This window comes from Myotis lucifugus, unplaced genomic scaffold (assembly GCF_000147115.1).
Source record: "Myotis lucifugus unplaced genomic scaffold, Myoluc2.0 scaffold_294, whole genome shotgun sequence".
Lineage (NCBI taxonomy): Eukaryota > Metazoa > Chordata > Mammalia > Chiroptera > Vespertilionidae > Myotis > Myotis lucifugus.
The window spans coordinates 394,621-419,069 of record NW_005871342.1 but is presented as its reverse complement, the minus strand read 5'-3'; the positions used below and the strand labels follow the sequence as shown (position 1 = coordinate 419,069).

Here is a 24,449-nt window from a genome sequence, read left to right as displayed (position 1 = left end):
AAATATGAATGTGAATCAGGAGACTCAAATGGTGAAAGTTACAATAAATACATACTAGAAAAAATAAAAGATATTTTCTATACATTCAAAATGTTGAAGGTGTTTCTGATTTGATATATGTGACCTCATAAGGAGAGTGTATTAAATAAACTGCATAATCAAATTGCTATTTTGTTCTTTATCAAAATAAAAAAATACAGAATGGCAATTTGGGTCAAAAATAATGCCACAAACCAAATTTAGCTTTAATTACTATCTAGCCAAAAGAAGGAATAAACTATCAGCCAAGACCAAGGCTCTTTGATCTCACATTTCAACCTCCTTCTCCCCCACATGAATGAAGTGGTCTTTTCTCAAATGTTCAACAGGCCTTTTACCATTTGATCGGACAATTATTTTTAAAAAGGTTTAAAATGTGATCTGGAAAACCACATTGACTCTATGTGGCATATTTGCTATTCTTAGCCTGGTGGAATAAGCTGGAAGTGGATGAATAATGCAGGTTAGAAAGAAAACAGATGCTAAATATTACCAATAGGAAGGTTTTCCAGCAAGGAGACGTTCATTTTAGGACGAGATTTTTGTTGGCACTTTGGCATTATGACGATTATTTTTTTCCCTCCAGCTGTTACACATCTGTATCGAAGGCTGGGGCAATTGGCGTTGGTCAGAGCCCTTCAGCGTGGACCATGCCGGGACTTTTATTAGAACTATTCAGTACAAGGGTCGAACTGCCTCACTCATCATCAAGGTTCAGCAACTCAGTGGAGTGCAAAAACAGGTAAGTTCCCTTGTGTTTATGACCCACACAGCTCTTAGTCGTTGGATGTTGGATGTAATTAATGGAAGGGAAACTTAAAGAAATGGAAATAACAATAAAGAGAATCACAGTGATATGCCTAGTTACACCTACTGCAGCCCTGCACCTGAGCACTTAGTAAGTGCTGTCGATGGTCCCGATGATGATGGAGATGGCTCAGACCCCCTTGTCCTTGTCTTTTACAAGAGCTGCTAACGAGCAGTAAAATTTACTGATTTTCGTTTCACCTCTTCTCCCTGTCACCACCTACCTCTGGTGGAGGTGCTAATGAGCTGTGAAATGGCCAAAAGGCCTTTATTGAGAAAGAAAAAAAAGCGAAGAGTGAAGGGACCCTAGATAATCCCCAGTGGATGACCAGGACTTGGTTCTCATAATGCAGTCATAGTCTGGGAGGAAGCGTTGACGCCCGGGCTGGGTCTCCAGCCTTCTTTCCTAGGAGTCCATGCTCACTGCAGTAAAAACCCACTGCAGTCTAGCTCTTGGCATATAAAACCTCAGCTCTCAGCACATATTTCTACGTATTTTATAAAACTTCCTTTGGGCTGCTTTTGAAGTTCCAAGACTGCAAAGTGGGGGGAAAAGTATCTGACACTTTTTTGTGTTCTTAAGATGTGAAAATGTGGTTTTTAAAAGATGTTTCTCAAGCATGGAGCATATGACAAGAGTAGAAAGAAAAAAAGGAAGTATGAAAATCTGAAAGCTGGCTTCACTGCCCACAGTATAACTGGGCTTGTCATGCGGGTTTGAACATACACTTCTGCATCTTGATTGTAACAGTCTTTCCAGAACGTAGTGAACTGAGGACATGATAGCAGCAGCTCCCAGCCCCGGAAACAGAAAGGGGGAGCCTCCCTATGGAGCAGCAGGGCTACGCCATTGCTGTTTGCCAGGGGTGAGCAGGAAGCAACTGGTGAGGTGAACAGGAGGACCCACACGGTATTCCTGGCCCACACCTAATCAGGTCGCACCTGAATTGCATGTTACTATTGTGGGCAAAAGAAGTGAAATGAGAACTATAACCGAGGCGTCTCAGAAGTGAAGCATAGAGTAGTCTCCCCAGTCACCTGATGGCTACAGTGGAACTGGGTAAAATGAAAGGTACTAAGTATGTGACACAATCTGCTCTTAAATTACAAATTGATGTAAACCTAACAACGTACGCAACTAATAGTAAGTGTGAAGGGAATTTAGAGGTTTCACTAAAGCGGTATGACTTGAGCTGGACGTTGTAACACATGGAGAATGTGGGTGAAGGGAGGGCATTTCAAGTAGACAGGGGACTGCCTAACTAGTGTGAATGTTGAGCTGGAAAGTCATAAGAACAAGCAGCGTCACTGACTCCCATCTGCCCTCAGAACTTTCTTACATGGATGTGCTCTCAACAAATACCTCCCCCTCATGCAGACCGGTTTTCTGACTCTGTCACTCACGATCTTCCAAGAATGCCTATGCACCTCCTCATTCACCAGCGTGCCTGAGAAATGGTCCTCCAGCATCTGTTTGAATACTCCAGACGATGAGAGGTTCATGCTCTCACACAGCAGCCCTTCCCGTTGCTTCTAGCTATTAATGAGGGGTTTTTTTCCTAATTTTTAGTCGAAATCATTGTCATTCAGCCAGTTTTGACCATTCCTCAGAACTTGTGAGGTGGACACAACAGCCACACACCTTGTTGTGAGGACGCCCCTCTGCGCCTTCAAAAGCTGGAGGGAAGCGAGGATGTTTTCCTACTTTCCTTCTCTCTAGGCTAGTGGTTCTCGAGCTGAAGAGTATATCACAATCCTTGGGGACTTAAGATAGATTCCTGGTCACACTCCCACGGGACCAGGTCCAGGAACTCTTGGTGTGATGTGCTCATTTCTAACAAGTTCTCAGTTGGTGATGTTTCTGGTCCGGGGGCCATGCTTTGACCACACAGCTCTGTCTGACCTTCCCCAGTTCATTCACCTCTTGTGCATGAAGTTGCTGGGCCATCTACCAACTAGTGGAATGGCAGGGTCCTTCTATGAAGAAATGGTTTCCGTGGTAGGTCCTGGTGGTTAAGGCAGTTGGCTATGTGCCCTTGCTAGCTGTGTGATCTTGCCAGTTATTTAACCTTTGTGAATCACTGTCCTCATCTGTAAAATGGGGATAGTAATAGTGCCGTCCTCAAGAAGTTAGTGGGAGGATTAAATGAGTTTTTACATGTAAAGTCCTCACAACACGTCTGGCCCACTGTCGTAACCCAGCAAGCTTTCGTTACAATAACAATGATGAAATACTCCTAGGCAGGAGTGGCACCAGTTAGACTTGTTTTGTTTACTCTAAGTCTCTCATTCTTTCATGCATATTACATATTTTCAAGGAGTGACATTAAATTTCAGGGATAAATGAATATATATAATGTTCCGGAGCAGATATGACACACTACAATAGTTCACCACAAATGTTACCTGTTTCTTTTTTCTGATTGTAAAAGATTTCCCATAACTAGTACCTATTAACCATGTGATCTTAGACACATTTCTTAATCTTTCCATGTTTTATATTCCTTTTGTAAAAGAAAGCACCCAGAAAATATTAGTTCACTTTTGTTATTTTTGTATTAACTGTTATAAAATATTTCTAAAACCACAGATAGTCTAATGAAGAAAATAAAAATTACCCATAATTCAACCACCCAAAGATAAATACTATTATTACTTTCATGTATTTTTTCTATGTAGATGCTTTTAAACAACTTGAGATCTGGTTATAATAACAATTTTTCAACTTCTTTTTTTCCACTTAAAACATAATTCTTCTCATGTTATCTAAAATTCCTGAAAATTTTCTTTGAATGGTTGCATATTAATTTACCATATGATACATTGAAACAGCATTTTCTTGTTGTTGGGTTTTTAGATAATTTCCAATTGTCACTATAATAAATACTTATAAATAAATATCTTTGTGTATAAATAGATGTCTAAATTTCTGAGTCTATCCCTAATATAATTTGCTATAAAATTTAATTCCTTGAGCAAAGTATATGAATGTTTTTATGGTACTTGATGCATATTCCCAAACTAAAAACATGTATTTTTATTCTTTAACAAAAATTCATTGTTTTGTCTCACCAAATTCTTGTTAGGGCTACACTAATCTTTTAAATATATGTTTGCCCCAAAACTTCTGCTGATTTTCTTAGTTTTCAAACTAAGCATTTTTTTCTTTATTGATTAAGGTATTACATATGTGTCCTTATCCCCCCATTGCCTCCCCACCCCCCACTCATGCCCTCACCTCCCTGGTGTCTGTGTCCATTGGTTAAGCTTATATGCATGCATGCAAGTCCTTTGGTTGATCTCTCCCCCTTACCCCCACCCTCCCCTACCTTCCCTCTGAAGTTTGACGGTCTGATCGATGCTTCTCTGTCTCTGGATCTGTTTTTGTTCATCAGTTTATGTTGTTCATTATTTTTTTAAAAAAAATATTAATATAAAGAGGGGTTCAAAACGTAACTAACAAAAATAATTTCCATACATTTCAAGTTTAAGGAATTCTTTTAATCATTCTTTGCATTAATGTCAAATACTAGTATACATATTTTAAGACATCTGGTGCCAAATGACATTTCAGAATTTTTCCAAATGTTATTTGTACTGATTAATGTTGGTAATCATCTTCTGTGGGGACTGCCTCTCACACTTTTTTCTGCTTCTACCCTATTTATAATCCATAATCCTAAAAAAAAAAAAAATAGAATCTAGCCACACAGAAAAGTCCTATTGGAGAGCAGTAATGAAGCGGGGCAGCCTTCACCTGTCTAAAGGGACGCGTCATCGTCTCCCAGAGGAGCTGGAAGTCCCTTTCACATCCCCACTGTTCAGTTATATTTTGAATGTTAGCATTTCTTGTAGTCAGGTGAGATTGAGCGCTATGTTAGAGCCATTTAAAAACTTAGCAGGTTGTGAAACGTGGGACACAGAAGCAGCAATTTATTTAACTTGGAAAGAAGCAAATGGCGAGTGGTTAATACTGAACCTGGGTGATACTGAAAGGTTCAGCAGACCACCGTGCCAACCTCAAAGGCACCGCTGCGGGTATTGAACTTGTGAAAGACCTTTCTAGTCAGTGTTTTTTTTAATCAGTCTCTCTCTCTCTCTCTCTGTGTGTGTGTGTGTGTGTGTGTGTGTGTGTCCCTCCCACCTCCCTCTCTCCCTTTATACTTCTCCCTCCTCCCCTCCACCACCACCACACACACACAAGCAAAAATTTAGTGTCTTTTTAAATTGGATTTATTATTTTATTGTCAGGGTAGATTAATTAACATTGAGATTAGCTCTAGTTCAAGTACATCAGAGACACAGATTTCCTCAATTAGCCGGGTCAGGGAGGAAGATAGGAACCAAGCCTTCAGAAGAGTTTCGTGGATGCCTGCCTCCCTGTCTCTTGGTTTCTTTCCTTCTACTCAGCCTGGGCCTGGGAATTTGCAATAAACTGCAGCTGCCTAATTACGAAGCCCTACTGGGGGAGATGGTCTACCTTGACCACATTACTAGGCCCCTGTGTAATGGAAAATTGACTGGTGCTCTTCTGAGCAGTGACTTTTGGTTATGGTCTGTACCCCACCTTTCCTCTGCCCCTCGCATTTCCCCACTGAATGACAGATTCCCAGGCACTTTGTACAGCTACTCATGCACACGGATTTGCTTCCATGTTTCCCACCCCCTGATGGAGCTTCACCACTCTAAAACCTTACATGTACGTGTGTATGTCTGTGTAGACATCGGTATCTTTATCCATACACTTTTAATCATGGCTGAGATATCATTTTCCAGTGCATCTGGTGCTCTGGAGTCCTTCTTTAATATCGCTATTCTCCTTGGCACTGATCTAATAAGAGTTCTGAAACCTGCTAAGTACAATCATATGTGGAAATCTTCAGTACACATCTTTGTGGCTTTGGGGAAAGAGGGGAATTAGTGTGAAACCTGGAAATGTGTATTAAAGAGAAACCCTACATTTAAAAAATTAAGTAGCTGTCTTCAACTGATAAATTAATCTTGAAATTCTAACCATAATGTTCAAAATAAAGGCCCTGTAAGTGTTGCCACTTTGAAGAAAAGCAGACGTGGCTGCACGGAACCCTGCGTGGGAGCCGCACGCAGAGGCCAGGAGGAGCAGCCGTGCTGGATGCCCCTCACCCAGTGGCCTTCCCTCCTGGCCACTTTTAAAGGTTTTCTTTTTATCAAATTTGAAAGCCTGTTTAACAGGCTTTTTAGTTGAAAATGAAACTATAAAAACCCACCAAGACGATCTCTGTCTTTAAACAAAGTGAGTCCCAGATGGTTGCAGAGATGCTGTGGTTTCTGTGAGAGACAGTGAAATTCTCCCCAACCTCCTGGGGCCCAAAGGTTCTGAAGCAAGAGAGCCGTGGTGCATGGCCAGGCTGGCTCATCCAGAACGCGAACTGACTTCCGTACGGCCTCAGAGCTCTCGAATGTTTGCTTAAAGTTGGGTGATGCTGTGGCATCAAAATAGTCATCGTGAATGTGTGTTAACCCCTCGCATACACTAAAGAAAAACTTGCCTCCTAATTTAGGACCCATAGTTCAGTTGAGTGTTATGTTAGCTATTGTGAAAACACTGTTTTTGTTTTAAATATATATATAATGGCCAGAGTATCTAGGGGAAATATAACAGTTAAGCACAGCTTGGTTTTCACAGATGTATTCCTTCTAAAGAAAACAAAGGAATAAATCGTTGGAAAATAAATGTTTAAGAAAATGCTAAACCTCACTATTCAAATAATGCAAGTTGAAACAACAATAACAATTTTTCTTCTGTCAATACAACAGGTTTTGGGGGGTAACATTACAGTTCTTAAATAGTTATTCATGTTTGTGTAAGTAATAGTTCATTAAAAACAATGGTTACAAAATATTCTTAGTGACATAGCAAAAAATATCAATTAGGATGTTTTCAGCTTGAAGTTACAAAATCGGCTTTTTAATCTTCATAGCAAGTTATTGAGGCAGACACTATTATGGTTCCTGCTTTACATTTACCATCACACATGGCAAGAGGGCAGGAAGCAGGCTCCTTGTTGGTCAGCTAAGCGCCTCGATGCTCTGCTGCTCTGCCACCACCTGGGTTTTCCTCCTGCTTCGGGACGGCCGCAGAGGGATCTGCATTCCTCTCCTAACACCTTCCAGGCCAGGAGAGAGGACTTGTCCCCCTTTTTATCCAGGAGCAAGTCTCCCCCAGAGCCTCTTAGCAGTCTTTCCTTCCATATTATTAGCCAAGAGTCCCATGTTTATCCCTTAATCATTGCAAAAGGAACTACCAGGATTAGCTTATGCCAATTATGATACAGTACTCAGTACACCTTCCCTGAATGCTTTGTTGATATTTGAGACCTAAACCAAGTCAGGGTTTTTAATAGCAAGGGAGGAGGAGGGGCCAGCTATTTGGAACAAAACCAGTGGTGTCTGCCACATTTACATTATGATGGGCAGCCTTTATCCTCTTTTTATAGTTCTAAGTTTTATTGATCCGTAGGTATCAATGAGAGACTATCAAGGTGGTTATCAGCACAGACTCTGTGCCAGATGGGTAATATTGGCAAGTTATTCACCATCTGTGCCTCCGTGTTCTCCTTGTTAAGATGAGGAGTCATCGTAGCACCTATGTTATAAGGTTGCTGTGAGATGAAAAGAGTTAATTTGTGAAAGGCTGGTATTAGGGCTCTTCAAAGAAAGAACCAGAAGATGTGTGTGTGCGTGCGCGCACAGATATTGACACACATATATTATGTATGTACGAACAGAAGTAGAGGGAAAGATTTGTGATAAGTTGGCTCACATGATTATGGAGGTCAGGAAGTCCCAAGATTCAAGGTCTGCAAGTTAGAGACCCCGTGGCCGGCATGGAGTTCAAGTCCTAAACCAGCAGGAGGCCGGCCCAGGAAGAGCTGACGTTTCAATCCACGTCCAGTGGCCGAGAAAAACCAGTGTCCAGCTCCGGCAGTCGGCAGGAGGGGTTCCCTCCCACTCGGGCCCCTCTGTTCAGATCCACAGTGGATAGAACGAGGCCCACGCACATTTGGAGGGCAGTCTGCTTCACGCATCAGCCCTCTCAGATGTTAATCTCATCCAGACAGCCTCCCAGACACACCCAGACCAGACCACGCGTGACCGGATCTGTGTGCCCTGACACATAAAATGAACCATCGCATGCTTAGGCCTGTAACTCTGCAGTGTTTACACTAGTTATTATTTTATAACCTGAAATAATATTACGGAGAAGGAAATCCAGATGGGAAAGTCCTATTTCCCCCATTATGGTGAGTATTCCTATTATGGAAGGATTTGCTTTCTGAAAGTATTCACTTTATAAGAATAAATTTTGCATTGTCTTTTCCATTTCAATCTAGTTAAGAGATATTTCTTAATCCCTACTATGAACTATATTCTTAGCTGACTGAAAAGTTGGATAATCCATGGGGTTAATGAGTAATTCTGTGTGTTTTATAAAGATACATGCTTCTACACTATAGGAAAAACCTGAATAAAATAAAATACAACTAGGCATCTGAGTAACAAATTGTCTTATTGCGTAAGAACGGAATAAACCCTTGGAAATCAGCTTCAGGGAACAGATTGATCACAACCGTCCTCTCAGCTACCAGAGGGAAGTCTTGTTTTCGGTCCCCATCCTTTCTTTCTGCTGCATCATTTGTACCATTGACCACCTCCCCTTGCCCAGTCCCTTCCCGGGGCTCCCGCAGCACTGGTCTCGCCTGCTCCACCACCGCCCCTTCACCCCTTGTTCCCCGGCCCCGGTTTTGGCTTCTCACCGTGAGACGCTCTCCCTAAAGTGTTGGTCAGTTGCTGGGTTTGAGCCTCTACCTTCTCTTCCAAGTAAACTATTTTTCTGTGAACATTTGCAAGTCTTTTATCTCCAGCCCCACCTTCCCTCTCAAGCATATGGCCAGTATTTCTAGCTGGACCTGCACACCCCCCGCCCCATCCCTATGTGTCTCTCCTTTGAATACTGCAAACTCAATAGAGCAAACTCTCTCCTTTTAAGCCTCTTTCTTCTTGCACTCTATAAGGTAATAACTTTTTTCTTTTTCTTTTTTAATTGAGTTTAGGGGGGGATGGGGAGAGAGAGAGAGAGAGAGAGAGAGAGAGAGAGAGAGAGAGAGAATGAGAATATATGAATTTGTTGCTCCATTTATTTATGCATTCATTGGTTGCTTCTTGTATGTGCCCTCACTGGAGGTGGAACCCGCAATATTGGTGTAACTGGGTGACGCTCTGGCCAGCTGAGCTACCCAGCCAGAGACTTCATTTCCTTCCTTCCTTCCTTCCTTCCTTCCTTCCTTCCTTCCTTCCTTCCTTCCTTCCTTCCTTCTTTTTTTAAATCCTCACCCAAGGATATTTTGATAGAGTGGAAGGAGGGAGGGAAAGAGGGTAAGGAGCGAGAGAGAGAGAGACATTGGTGAGAGAGACATCTATCAGTTGCCTCCCGCATGCACCCCAACCTGCAACCCTTCAGAATTGATGAAGGCCTTATTTATTTATTGTCTTTTAGATTATCATCTGTGGAAGACAGATCATCTGTAGTTACTTGTCTCAAAGCATAGAACTGAAAGTCGTCCAGCATTACATGGGTCACGATGGACAAGCTGTGGTTCGAGAACATTTTGACTGCCTCACAGCCCAGCAGAAGTTGCCTTCCTACATCCTGGAAAACAGTGAGCTGACAGAGCTGTGTGTGAAGGCCAAAGGAGATGAAGACTGGTCAAGGGACGTGTGCCTGGAGTCCGCCGCCCCCGAGCACAGCGTTGTCATCCAGGTACGAGAAGTGGCACGATCTAAAGGAGAGCAGATTTACAATTAAAACTGTCAGGATGTCCTGTATTCATGCAGACCTCTGATTAAAAGATGACTTATTCCGGGAATATGAAGGACGTCTGTAATACTGTCGGCAATAAAAATAAAAGGCAGTGTATTCAAAAGAGGGGAGACCTGAAATAATGTGAGTGGCGTTGCGTGTTGCTTCTCAGACTTCCTTCCCATCCCAGGACAACACGTGTGTATCCGGTCCAGGCGTTCGTGTAGCCAAATGCTGCCCCTCCCAGAGGAAGGCAAGTTGTATCTTGAAAAAGCTCCTGGTGCACAGGCTTTGTGGGGGAGAAAGAGTGTCCTCCCCACTCAGGAATCTGTGATGACCTGTGACTTTTTTATCTCTCCCTCAATCTCCACCACCATCACTTTCATCCCCATAAAGGACAAATCCTCTCTTCCATTCTCCCACTCAGTCTTATATCAGTCTCTCCCCGTAGAAGTCCCCTCGTCTTGATGGAAAAAATTGCCCCCATTAACTCACTGCACATCTACTTTATGCCATAATGAAGTCTGTTTTTGCTTAGTTTTCTTTTTTATGGCTCTTTTCTATAACTTCAAACCTTTTAATCCTCCCCACCGGTATTATATCTGTGCCTTATTGTCATTAATCAGTAACCTGGGGTTTGATGGGACCCTTTTCTATGCCACCTGCAGGTGCCATCTTCAAACAGCTCCATTATTTACGTCTGGTGCACCGTTCTGACTTTGGAACCCAACTCTCAAGTGCAACAGCGACTGGTGAGTGCTTCCCCATCCTAAAATATGGTATATGACTCCGACCTCTTCTGTTCTGAAATAAATTAAGGTCAGAGTGACCCAAGGAAGAGATTTATTACGTTTGTTTCAGCATCAAACAGCTGGAATACTGCAACAAAGCAAATATGAAAGTTCTTCTGTCCTCTTATTTTTACAGATTGTGTTCAGCCCTCTCTTTATCATGAGGAGTCATCTTCCAGACCCCATTATCATACATTTGGAGAAAAGGAGTCTGGGATTGAGCGAAACACAAATTATTCCAGGAAAAGGGCAGGAGAAACCGCTGCAAAACATAGAACCTGACCTTGTGCATCATCTCACATTTCAAGCAAGGTACTGGGAAAATCCTTATATTTCCTAAGAGAAGTTCAGTAGAAAATTAACCTATTGAGAGGAAGAGGGAAGATTGAGGTTTTTGTGTGATATCTTAGGAGAGTGTTGTTTTAAAATTATCCTGCCGACTGTTCTCTTATTCTCTTCTATAGTTTTAAATAAAATTTAGCCTTTTTTATTAAGCTTAGAAATAAACAAGAGGGATCATCAGAAAATGTAATTGGCACATAATTTCTCTCACAGAAGAAGAGAGGAATGGAGACCTCACCCAAGCACGGTTGTGGTCGGGGGAGGGGGAGGAAGAGGAAGAAGCCAGGGCCAGGTCATGCAAACACGGTGTCACCAAAACCTAAAACACCGAAAGTTGACTCAACCTCACAAAAGAAGTACCGGACTATACTACCTTTGTACTTAATTCTTTTCCGTAAGTTGCAGACCACTGTGGAAACCTGATATTCTTGCTTTTTCTCCCCACGTCCCAGAGAAGAAGATGATCCTTCACATTGCGCTGTCCCCATCTCAACGTGCCTCGTTAAGCAGATAGCTTCGAAGGCGCACCCGGGAGGTCCCGTTCACCAGATCCTGGATGACTTCTACGGGCCAGAGAAGTCCCTTCACCCCCTGTGGCCCTATAGCAGGAAGGATACTGACAGGTAATGTCCTCCAGCAATCTTTTTCTACAAACATTTCTCAATATTAAGTAATAAAAGACCACTCACAACAACTTTAGATATTTAAATAAAGGGTGTGTTTGTAAAAAGAAGATACTTGCCTGTATGTGTCAGATTCCGCCCTCTTATCATCAGTAGATGTGTTTTGTAGATGACTTTACTCATAATCTGGCACATAATTGCATGAACATTTTCTCCTGGTGCACACCCAGCATTAGATAATGGTGGTGTGAAGAGGTGTCCTGCCGGACACTGTGTGTCTGGGGTCCTTAGCCATGTTTCCTGAACACTGAAGTAGCTGTATTTCACCGAGTCCCTTGATGTGGTCTTTGGAACAGGAACGAACAGCTCAGTCAGTGGGACAGCCCGATGCGCGTGAAGCTGTCAGTCTGGAAGCCACATGTTAGAACCTTGCTGATAGAGCTTCTCCCCTGGGCCCTGCTGATCAATCAGTCCCAGTGGGACCTCTGGCTGTTTGAAGGAGAGAAGATTGTTCTGCAGGTTCCTGCTGGCAAAATTATTATTCCTCCTAATTTTCAGGTACTATAACTTTTTTTAACTAATATGAATTCCTTTCTTTCAACAGCTAGCTTTTATTCTGAGGTTGCATTTATGTTCACAGCAGAATGAATCAGATGTGGGAAACTGTCCTCTGAGATGCACATGTAAGGGGTATGGAATGTTCTTTGATATTCAAACATCTCAGACGTCCTTTTTTGCCCATCAGCAGTATTCATGTTTGAGATATCATTAACTTTGATAACTTGTACTGTTACATTCTCATTTCCATTGTGTACGGGATGTTTGACAAGCATTAGAACCAGCCTGCTCAGATATATTAAGGCCATAGAGCCATATTCTGTGCTAACCAACCCCCCAGAGATCTGCAAGATGGTTAAGAATTGAGGATTTCTGAGCAACCATTTTTGTCAGGGCCCCCTTTTTAAATAAGTGGATTTGAATTCCATAATCATGATGCCCACCCAGTGTTGACAATAACATGGAATCATCACTGACGGGGGGGGAAACCTAACCACAAGACAGAACTTCACAGGAAGATTTATGTTCCCTCACAGGGAATTTTCTCAGTAAGGCTAGCTCATTTTAAAGGATACATAAATCTATAAGAAAATAGAGTACAAGGACACCTAAGTAACATGTTTTCCTGATAGGGAACAACTTGAGAGTTCTTTTGGGGGGACTTCAGTTCATAAACATCTTTATTCAATTGCATTTTTAAAAAATAATCAGATGATGTTACCTTATGGAATTGGAATGTTGACCTCCATGGACCTAAAGTTGCATGTTATTCTTTTGTCAAATGAAATGAAACTTTCAGTTTTTAAGCCTTTGGTATTTATAGGGTAGTTACAGCTTGGGTTTGGTTTTATTCCCCTCTTCCATAAATATGAATTCCACCATGAATCAAAGAAAACAGTGAGACCTAAAATAAAATGTGTGCTGCCATTACAAAAAGAAAGTAGAAAAAGAAAAGAAAGAGAAAACCATAAAGGAATTGTTTGCCTAAATAGAGCTATTATATAATATAAAAAAAATTCCTGTGAATTGAGATAAAAATATCAAAGTTAAGAATAATACTTTATAATTGAGGCATTATTTTTCCAGGAAGCTTTTCAAATTGGAATATACTGGGCAAATACAAACACTGTGCACAAGTCAGGAGCAGTTAAACTGGTTCATAACCTGACATCTCCGAAGTGGAAAGATGGAGGGAATGGCGAAGTTGTGTCACTGGACGAAGAAGGGTTTGTTGATGCTGAAATAAGACTTGGTGCTTTCCCAGGACATCAGAAGGTAGGACCAAAGTTGTGTGGGTCAGGGCAAGTAGCATGCCGTCCCCTCAGCCTGCTTAAAATGAGCCCACCCTTTTCTTTTTAATCCCCCTTTGGTATTACTTGTTCTAGACAATTTATAACAGTGAAACACGTGATTTCTTAGACCTCTCCGTTTTACAGGTTTTTCCCTGTGCCAGTGGTAAAAGCTGCGTCACATAATTTACCCGATAACTACTCCAGCTCAGGACACTCAGCAGTCACTTGATGTATACACTGATACCCACAGATTGTAGTTGGCCTCCTTCTGGTAGAGGAGGAAGTAGAGTTGCTAACATTCTGAGCAACACCTAAAAGGACAAAGGCTCCTGCCACACAGGTTCTGTCCTGAGCGCAGTGACGGCCTCCATTCAGGTTTCCCGTAGAACCAGTGCTCTAAGAGGGAGCTATATCCTTGCACGGGAGACTGGTACCCATGTCTTTAAAGATCTGAATACAAAAAACATACTTAAGCAGTTATTAATTAAATACAAATGTTCCAAAGTCCATGTAAACCAATGAAGCTGAATAATACAGTGACGAGTCATATTAAACTGCATGTATGAAAGTGCGCTATCCTGTTGTACCATGTCAGGGTCTCCTGCTGTACTTAATCATATCTTCGTTGTTTTAGCTGTCCCAAATCAGAAAAAGAAAGGAATACTTCATGGGAGGAGTATAATTCAGTGGCCTTTCTGTGGGCAAAGTTAGGTTTGACAGGCATCTTTGAAAAGTTTCTCAAGAAATGTTAGGGTCACTTGGTGACTTTTTAAAAATAAATTTCTCTGATACAAAGAAGTTGGTCTTTCTTCAATATTCAAGGCTGGTATCCATTTCCTCAAAGTTGTCTGGGCAACACATGTTTATGCTCTGCCGGCCAAAATACTGGAACATGGGTGTAAATGGCAAAGAGCTGTAAGCGTGAATCACCCAAAGTTGAATAGTTGTAAGTTGAGAACTACCATCAAAACCTGGAAAAAATGTTATGATATACAGTCAGACACCCAATATGTCCAGCACCTCACAACGTAGCCACAGCAAAGGCTGAATAAATGTTTGTGAATGAATGAATGAACTGTTGGAAAATTTATTTTATATATTTATATCTCATTATTCTTTAGCAGCGATTCTCAAACGTTTTATTCTCAGGACCCCTTAAAATTACTGAGGACCTCCCAAAATCTTTTGCTTATGTGGGTTATACCTATTGATATTTATCAAATTAGAAATCAAAACAAAAATATTAAAGCACGAGGATACACATACATTCCATTAGTCATGAAAGTGATGACATCATACATCCTATAACCTCCAGAAAACTCCGTTTGTGCGCTCAGGAGAGAACTAGAGTGGAAAGGACAGATAGCATATTAGTATTATTATAAAGACAGTTTTGACCTTTGGACCTCTCCAAGGATCTCAAAGACACCCCCTCGGACCATGGGGCCCAGACCACATTTTTAGAACTGCTGTCCTGATAGTGCCACTTGCTAGGTGGGTACCTTTAGGCAATGATGTCTTCTCTGAGCACCAGTTCCTATAACGTGGTAAGGTCGTGAGATGATACACGTCATGATTAAGAGCAGCACCATGCTGTTGTGAGGGTTCTGTGAGTTAATATGCATGAAGTACTTACAGGTCGCCACAGAAGGCACTACATGAGGGCCAATCATTATGATTTCATTAGCAGCAGCAGCAGCAGCATTAAAGTTCCCGAACTCCCCTTGGTCCGTGGTGGGCATTCAGCGAGACAGCTGTTCTCATGCACACGAAGAAGAGAGGAGGAATGTTTCATTGAATTTTTTATGTTGAAAAAGATGAGTGGCGTTTGTTTATGTAAAGGTGCTTTATAAATAAATATTTTGTGAGGGAATAACTTGAAAGCAAGTCTCTATCGGTTGCTACACGGTGGCAGCAAAACTAACTGGTTTGCTGAAGCACCCCGTTTGTAGAGTAACTAGGGGCCAGGGCACTTTTGAAACTGAGAGGGGACTCTTAAATACTCTGGAGCAGAAGGTAACTTGGTACTGTCCTGGGAAACCCAATGGTAAAATGACCTTGTAAAAATAGCCAGGAGATTTCTGTATGCCTTATAAGGTTCTCAAGTGTACTCTTCCCCCAATTTCTTGCAGTTGTGTCAGTTCTGCATTTCCTCCATGGTACAGCAGGGTATACAGATTATTCAGATTGAAGACAAGACTACAGTAATCAATAATACCCCATATCAGATATTTTATAAACCACAGTTATCTGTCTCCAAGCCCCATTCTGAAATAGAGGTAAGTGATTCTCAATGTGATTGGCTTGTCTTAAGTTTCAGTAAGTTACAATAAAGTAGGATCAACTTTTTTAAATCTAGAACAAATAAAAAGCTAATGCTGAATATAGGTAAAGAGAAATGCATTTGTTCTTGCTTTAATTAAAACTGTGTATGTCATGGTCAGTGCTTGCAAGGTAATTAACAAGCAGGCACATCCTGACACAGCGCGGAGTCACTGCCCACCCCGTCCGCTGGGAGGCTGCGGCACAGGCGTCCAGCACCGGCGGGAGGTCCTCCTGAGGCCTGGCTCCCAGGTCTCCGGCTGCGGCACCTGGAGAAGCTGTGGGCACAGGGCTGGGAGCACTGAGCTCCGGGTCCACCGGGAGAGTAAATGTGGAAATGTACCAACTCGTTTATGTCAACATCTCCATGGCAGAATAAGCGGAAAACAAATCCAAGGAGGATTTTTATGCAGTTCTTTATACAGTTAAAATGAAGTTATATTTAGAGAGAAGGAAGATATTTTAAAAGGACTTAAATACAGAGCATTCTAAATGGTAGCTGTTGTTTTATGCTATTGAAACTATCGTGTAGGAAAGTATTATCTTTCTTTACCTTTGTCTACATTTACCATTATCTCTTACTTTCAGCTCCTAAATACATTAGAACAATAAAATTCAGATGAAAGTCTTATTCTTCTATGTTTACCATGAATTGCAGTATTTACAAAAATGTCAGAATAGTACATTTTTATCTTGGTTCATTAAAGTGTTGTTAAAATAAATAGGTGACCAACCCAGCCGGTATGGCTCAGTGGTTGAGCATTGACCTATGAACCAGGAGGTCGAGGTTCGATTCCTAGTCAGGGTATATGCCCAGGTTGCGGGCTCGATCCCCAGTGGAACACGTGCAGGAGGCAGCTGATTGATGTTTCTCTCTTAAGAAATCAATAAAAACATATTAATAAATGAATAGGTGAGAAGAAGTACCCAGGTGGGAAATAGAGGTCAATACCATTTGCACTGTAGGGAAGGGATTTGACAATAAATTCTGCTTCTCCCCACCTGGGGGCTTCCTGAAGCATTAGGTCGGGGCCACCCCTGAGATTACATGGCTATGGTTTCTTAGACGCTTTGCTTGAAAAACCTTAACTTCTCTGTGTACTGTAGTAAGTGTGCTCTCTGCATCGTCTGTTCTTTGTTTCAGTATTTTCGCGTTCCCGACAGCACTACCTTCAGCATTTGTCCAGGTGGCGAGCAGCCTGCTGTGCACTGCAGCTCCCTTCCTTGCTGGGACTTAATGCCTGACCTCAGTCAGTCAGCGTTGGATGCATCTCTGCTTCAGAAACAGATCTCTCTGGCCTTCTCTCCGGCCACAGGTGCCGGCAGCTCCCAGTGCTGGAGCCTGCCGGCTGTGGTTCGGCAGGACTTTCCCAGGCAGAGTGTGGCCGTGCCCTTCGGCCGTCGCAGGGAAGACGGGTTCTGTACCAGGTAGTTTACACCATGTTCATGCCCTGGTTTGCTTGTCACTGCAGCTGTTGGTGGAGGTGTGGAAAGAGACAGGAGAATAATGGCCACGTTCACCGTGTGGAAAGCTAGGGTTCACTTTCATTGTTAACGGCTCCGAGACAGGGCATACAACTGGACAAATGTGAAGACCACGTGTGGGTGGCCCCAGGAGACTGCTGATGGCATTCTTCCCCAGGCGGCTCCTCCTGGGGCAGATGACGGTGTCTGTACCCTCGAATAACAGCAGCACCGCATCACAAGGAAAAGACCGCCCACTTTTATGACCTCTTAGCCCCTGTCAAATGATAGGAAATAAGGGTTAAAATATGAGAGTCGAGTTGGAAAACCTTTTTCTTTTCCCATATCTTACTTTAAAATGGAATTTTCTCAAAAAGTCATTAAGGGAGATAACTTAGATAAACACAAGTTACAGAAGACTCTGTTCTGTGGTCGTTCCTGCACACAAGTTACCAATTATGCAAATAACCACCGCGGACTTGAGCCAGGGACGGGCAGTGGTTTGTTCAGACTGGATTTTTATTTTGTGTTTGTGTTGCTTGCACTATGTCCTCTCTGTAGCTGCCGGGGGAAACTTAACGTAGGCCATACGTGAAAGTACAAAAGAAAACGTGACCGCAGGAGAGGGACCTTATTCCCGTGCGTACGGATTTACAGACTTTATCTGAGATGTTAGTCATCCGAACTTGGCGAGGCACTATTTCTAGTGGTAACACTTAGAAGATAACTTCCTAACTCACTTTACCCCACACGCGTGCATCCCTCCCTCCTTCTTTCACAACATCCAGCCTCATCCCTGCTTTATGCACACTTCCTCCCTCCCTCCGCAGAGGAGTGGCCGTCCTTCCGTTCTGATTGGAGACGTAAAGTGTGGTGAGTTTAAGGAAGTGTTTTTGAAAGTGATGTAAGCCTGTGTCTAGAAAACATGCTTATTTCTTAAACTTAAAGACAAAATTAAAGTTTCTACTTGAAACTTTAAAATTCTAAGAATTATAAGACATAATTTTATTAAAATAATTTAATCTTATTCTTAACTATTAAGCGAGATGTTAGATTTAAAGTCCCGTATGTTAGTGCGGGCCCCAGCTTTCGTGGCCATCCAAAAGAAAATTCTCTGAGGTTGGCTTGCTCAGCTCTTTCAAAATCAAGCTGGCGGAGAACTTGGGTGCGGACCCAAGGGCAGCACTCTGAAAGGAACTCACCTCCTGCTGCCCCATCCCCTCCCTCCTCTCCTCAGTCCAACAGTGCACATCTCGTGGTGGTGTTACTGGGATTTCCCCAAATGCCAGTGGACAGTTCACTTTCCCATTTCAGACAAATACAGTCTTCAGGAAGGACTCAGACACTGGTGAACAGGATAAATGGCAAATATCTGATTTATTTGATTAATTTAAATAATCCATGTAATTTAAACTTCAGAGAGAATTTTTCCTGCTTTGATAGGAACTGTTGTTTGGTAGTTTATTAAGTCTAAATTGGAAAAATTTTGTCGCTCTGTTGTAGAAGGCAGCCTGACCCCCACAGCAGTCTGGTGCCGAATAATCCAGCTTTGTTGTTGGTAGTCAAAATGGAGATCCTGCAAAGTATGATGCTTGTGAAGACAAATGGCCATTATGAGCCTACCCACCTCTAAGGGGGGAAAACAAAGAGCAAGTACCCGAATTCTCTCGGAGTCCTGCTAAAAGCACTCCAGCTCCCCCTCTGCCCAAATTTACCAGGCGCTTGGAGGAGGAAGCACCTGTCTGAAAAGTTAAGGCTCATGCGCACTGAAGAGAAAGTGGCCAGAGGAAGGTTAGCAGGAGGTAACCTGCCATTCTCTGAGTGTAGAAGTTAGGGTTATTCTTTTAACCAGGTTTTCACATTTTAAACAGTAGTTTACAATAAACTGTTTTCAGGAAAAAATCAGTAAACTATAATTAATATATGGCAGTTAATATGTAAGAAGATGCCCTTCTTTCTCTAGAAAACATTTCCTCTGATTTATAAAAGAGAAGGATTGTAGAGTTCTGAATATTGCAAGCCGAAGTAAACATGGATCAGGAGAAAAAGATAAATTTATTTCTAAACCATTTCTGTCATCTGATTTGATTCTGTTCTAGGGCTATTGCACTGACATATCAAGAACACTTTGGAGTGACTTATTTAACCTTCTCAGAAGACCCTAGCCCTCGAATAATTTTCCACAACAGATGTCCAGTAACAATAGTGATAAAGGAAAACATTAAAGGTATATTTTATAGCATTGAATTTAAATGATACAGAACTTGTATTTTTTTCCGGAGGATTTTGACTTAGTATTTGTGATCCTTTGAAGAATGTTTAAATACAAATATTATTCCTCCCCTATAAAGTTTTTCTTGCCACTCTCTGTTTAATATCCGTGAGTTTGTTTTAAAGGCCTAAGCCTCCATATGCCTTTTTTTAAATCTTTTTTATATTTTCTTTAAATTGAATAAGACATTTTCTTTATTGATATTTGTGAAGGCCTTCCTCTAGATCAGGGGTCGCCTAAGACCATCGGAAAACACATATGTAATTACATATTGTTTTTGTGATTAATCACTATGCTTTAATTATGTTCAATTTGTAACAATGAAATTGGGGGTCACCACAACATGAGGAACTGTATTAAAGGGTTGCAGCATTAGGAAGGTTGAGAACCACTGCTCTAGAGAGTAACAGAGTGTAAAACATTTAATTTCCATTTGGTCAATAAAAATTTTATTTACAAATACTATCTCAGCAACATGGCTATCTAACCAAGAACTGTATGTATATTGACCAAATATGAGTGGTCATTAGTGTTATCTAAGCTTATAGCTCTGAAAACAAATATCAGTAATATTATTAATGAAATAAATTTTAAATATGCAATTTTTTTTTTTAGATATTCCAAAGTTTGAGGTTTATTGCAGAAAAGTCCCTTCTGAATGCTCAGTCCATCATGAGCTTTATCATCAGATTTCCAGTTACCCAGACTGTAAGACCAGAGACCTCCTCCCCAGCCTCCTGTTGAGGGTGGAACTCCAGGATGAAATGACGACCGAATGGAGCGATGCCATCGACATCAACAGCCAGGGAACGCAGGTCAGTGAGCCGTGCTGTCCTGCTACTGCCCGAAGGAGAATTCCCTTTTCTGAGATTTCGGTGGTTTTCTGTTTTTAAGCATAGTCTTCTAAATGCTGAACTTCCTGTTTCTGCTTTAGGGCGTGTATGTATCCTCATGTTATAAATTCTCAAATATAAGTGCAGCATATGTATCTCTAAAGCATTTTATACAGCTGTTTACCAGAGAGGGGCACTTGGAAAAGAAGCCTACCTTAGGTCTAGTACAAGGTCAAAAACGAAATGAAATTGTTGGACTTCTCTCATAGAAGGTAGTCCAACTGGCCAGATGTTAAGACAATCATAATGACAACCCTAGATCAGTTCCCTCTTTTGAAGGTTTACTAATTTTATTTATTTACTTATTTACTTAGTCTTCACCTGAGGATATGTGATTTTTAGAGAGAAACATCAATTGGTTGCCTCCCATGTGCACCCCAACCAGGGATTGAACCCACAACCCTAGGTATGTGCCCCAAGCCCACAGCCTTCTTGGTGTAGGATGACGCTCCAACCAACCGAGCCACCCGGCCAGGGCAAAAGTTTACTAATTTTAAAATATATATTTTTGCCTAGTAGTCTATAAAACTTTGCAAATATAAGTAGAGTTTTAAAATTCTGAACAGATAAAAGGTCCTGGCTTTGTCCCTGTCTTACTCTGGATATTAGTTGGTGTTATTTTTATTGAAAATGGCACATGAGTCAAGCATTTTGTTTCTGCTGTGCTTAAAATTTGTAATAGATAATTTAGTGGCATTCACCGTGTCGTACAGCCATCAGCACTATTTCAGAATCCCAAACCCAAGCTTTGTCCACTAAGCAATAACCCCCGATGTCCCCCTTTTCTCAGCCCCTGGTGCCTCTATTGTACTTTCTCTGTCTGACTTTGCCTATTCTAGGCACCTCACAAGAGTGGAATCAAACAATATTTGTCCTTTGTGTCTGGCTTATTTCACTGGGCATAATATTTTCAAGGTTTGTCCATGTTATAACAGGTGTCAGAACTTTATTCCACTTTATGGCCAAATAATATTGTGCTGAACTTTTTTAATGTTCTTTCTCATCTATTAGTTTATTTGATCTTCACAATAAGTTTTGAAGTAGGTCCCATTATAATGATAACAAAACACATTAAAATTATGAATATATGTACAGTAATAATGATTACCATTTAATAATCACCAACTGTATGACAGGCATTGGGCTAAGCACTTTACATCTTTTAATTGAATTTATTGAGGTGACATTGGTTCATAAAATTATTCAGATTTCAGGTGTATAATTCCATAATATATCACTTGTATATTGTATTGTGTGTTCACCAACCCAAATTGAGTTTCCTTTCTTCACCATTTATCTTCCTTTCCCCTTTTCTACCTCCCTCCACCCTGTCTCCCTCTGGTAATCACACACTGTTGTCTGTGTCTATGAATTTGTTTTTATTTTGTGTTTTGCTCAATCACTTCACATTTTTCACCCAGTCCCCAACTCCTCTCCCCTCTGACAGCTGCCGTCTATTCTCTATCTATGACACTGTTTCCATTTTATTTATCAGTTGATTTTGTCTATTAGATTCTACATGTAAGTGAAAGTATATGGTACTTTATTTTCTCTGATGGCTTATTTCACTTAGCATAATACTCTCCAGGTCCCTCCATGCTATCACAAGAGGTAAGATTTCCTTCTTTTTTACAGAACATTTGATATTTGCCTTTTTCATTCTCAGCCTACAACATAGTACCAGTCAGCACAATAAGATGTTAATAAATATCAAATGAATGAATGAATGAGGAGATGAGGTTACCAAGGGAGAAGAGAAAGAGGGTTCCAGGCCTACCCTTGGGAAACTTCATTATATAAGTACAATGCAGCAAGAGGCTGAGGAGGAAGCAGAGAGGGAGGAGGACAGCCCGGCAGGTGGAAGCACGAAGCCCCTGAGCGCGGAAGTGCACAGGGCGTGAGATGCGGAAAGAGGAAAGCAGCGTAGCGAAGTACAAGTGCGGAGTGAATGGAAGCGAGGGACGGGAGGAAAAGGGGAAAGGTGTTCTTCCCAGGAGCGAGGCCATGAAGCAGACGAGATCAGAGGGGAGGAAGCTCGCTGCATGCTGCAGGGGAGCAGTCAGTAAAGAAGTGGAAAATGTGAGCAAGGAGTTGCCCAGATAGACATGTCCAAACCCAGAGCCTGTAATTCAACTTTAACAGAAGGACCATGTCCTCTTATCTGACCATGGAAAGGGGTGCGGAAGGGACACAGGTGTAGGTGGAGGTATTTGGAGGGATGGCGCCAGAACATTGAGTGAATTGGTACTCGGTGGCCTTAAGTTTATTGTGAAGTGTGGAATGAGTCATCTGTGAGAGAGAGAGAAAGGGGCAGGGGGAGGGGGAGCTTGGGAGAGCAGTCGCTGTGCAAAGAGCTGAAGGACCTGGCCGGGGGCAGGTGCAGGAGGCCAAGCAGCCTGGAGACCACACTCACTTTGGAGACCTGTATTCACAGAGGCTCCGAAATACCCAGGGTGTGCTTTCCACCCACAGGCTGTTTGATGAACAGCGAGAGTCTGTGCAGCCTCAGGAGACGCTCCTGGTCACATTAATTTACAAAGTAAATACTGCGAGCTACTCTGTGTCCGTTAGAAGAGTTTCAAAACCTGGCTTATATATGGTCTTGGGACGTCTTTACAGTCGGGCATTCTGCCCGCCAACCTTATTTCGGGGATTCCCATCCACTCTAAATTTCCTCCAACCTTTGTAGTCAGGGATACTTCAAAGCTAAGAGGGGAGGTACTCTTTCCAACACCCTTATCATCCCTGGTCTGAGGACCCAGCAGAGTGTCATGTTCCCATTAATCTTCGAGGAACTGTGTGCCATATGTCCTGCAGACCAGAGCGTACTTCCTCTTCGGCAGGAAGATTTGTTCCAGCCCCTCGCGGCCGAGGCCTCAATAGTGCACCAGGCGTATAAATCACTGGGGAGGGAGGGAGTGTGTCCTCTGATGAAAGGAAGCAGCTCTTCTGTAGGAGTGAGCTTGTCTCAGAGGCTTTCCTCAGCCCTCTCCGAGGCACATGATGCAAATTTCAAAAAGCAGAATTAAAACTCCAGAAAATCCCCATTAAGCTGCAAGGAAGAGAAGTCCTGTAGCTTTTGTCAGTCATCGATGTGCCCTCTTGTCTCGGCTTTGTGAATAGGACAGTGTCATGTTGTATAATTTTGTAATGGGCTATGGAAGGGAATATGCAGAAGATAACTTTTTAATGACACAAAGAAGTACTATGTTTTATTTTTATAAATCTATCTTTATTGTTGAAAGTATTACAGATGTCCTCTATTTTTTCTCCATTGACCCCCTCCACCCTGCCCTCCCCCAGGCCTTTACCACAGTATTATCTGTGTCCGTGGGCTATTCATATATGTATACTAGAGGCCCGGTGCATGAAATTCGATGGAGATCGGGCCTAAACCGGCAGTCGGGCATCCCTCTCACAATCCTGGACTGCTGGCTCCTAATTGCTCACCTGCCTGCCTGCTGGTCACCGCTAACTGTGCCCCTGCCGCCGGCCTGATCACCCCTCACTGCCTCTGCATGCCGGCCTGATTGCCCCTAATTGCCCCCACCTGCCGGCCTGGTTGCTCCTAACTGCCCCCCCTGCCAGCCTGGTCGCCCCCAACTGCCCCCTCTGCCAGCCTGGTCACCCCTCACGGCCCCCCACCGGCCTGGTCGCCCCACGCAGCCTGCTTGTTCAGTTGTTTGGTCGTCCTTCACTAACCCCCCTGCCAGCCTGTGTCATAGGCAGCCATCTTGTGAGGGTTAATTTGCATATTACCTCTTTATGTATATAGAACTAGAGGCCTGTTGCACGAAAAGATTTGTGCAATAGGCCTTCCCTTCCCCTGGCTGCCGGCACCGGTTTTCCTCCGGCACCCGGGACCCAGGCCTTCGCTCCGGCCGGAGCCGCCTTCAAGCCTGTGCTGCTCCAGCCAGAGCCACCTTCAGTCTTCGCTCCGCCGCTTTGCGCCTATGTATGCAAATTTACCGCCATCTTTGTTGGAGGTTAATTTGCATATCTCAGTGATTAACCAATGGGAGGTGTAGGGAAGGTACAGTCAATTACCATGTTTGTCTATTATTAGATAGGATAAGTTTCCAAGTTAATCTCTCCCCACTCCCCCCCCCCCCCCCCCCCGGGGGGAAAAAAAAAAAAAACCCCGGGCTTTCTTTTTGGAGGATTTTAAAAAAGTTTCTTTCCAGGGGTTTCCATACTCTTCGGGGAA

The 24,449-nt window shown here is 42.5% G+C and overlaps 1 protein-coding gene across 1 annotated transcript in view; it reads left to right on the top strand.

Annotated features, from left to right (window-relative positions):
• Window positions 1–24,449, top strand: part of VPS13B (vacuolar protein sorting 13 homolog B) — a 583,949-nt gene that overhangs the window by 526,993 nt on the left and 32,507 nt on the right. The window contains exons 45-55 of the mRNA XM_023763624.1: window positions 626–781; window positions 9,383–9,646; window positions 10,354–10,437; window positions 10,613–10,788; window positions 11,271–11,441; window positions 11,798–11,999; window positions 13,086–13,274; window positions 15,424–15,570; window positions 16,758–17,041; window positions 19,177–19,304; window positions 19,965–20,164. Coding sequence (XP_023619392.1) covers window positions 626–781; window positions 9,383–9,646; window positions 10,354–10,437; window positions 10,613–10,788; window positions 11,271–11,441; window positions 11,798–11,999; window positions 13,086–13,274; window positions 15,424–15,570; window positions 16,758–17,041; window positions 19,177–19,304; window positions 19,965–20,164 — 2,001 coding nt within the window. The remainder of the gene's footprint in view (window positions 1–625; window positions 782–9,382; window positions 9,647–10,353; window positions 10,438–10,612; window positions 10,789–11,270; window positions 11,442–11,797; window positions 12,000–13,085; window positions 13,275–15,423; window positions 15,571–16,757; window positions 17,042–19,176; window positions 19,305–19,964; window positions 20,165–24,449) is intronic.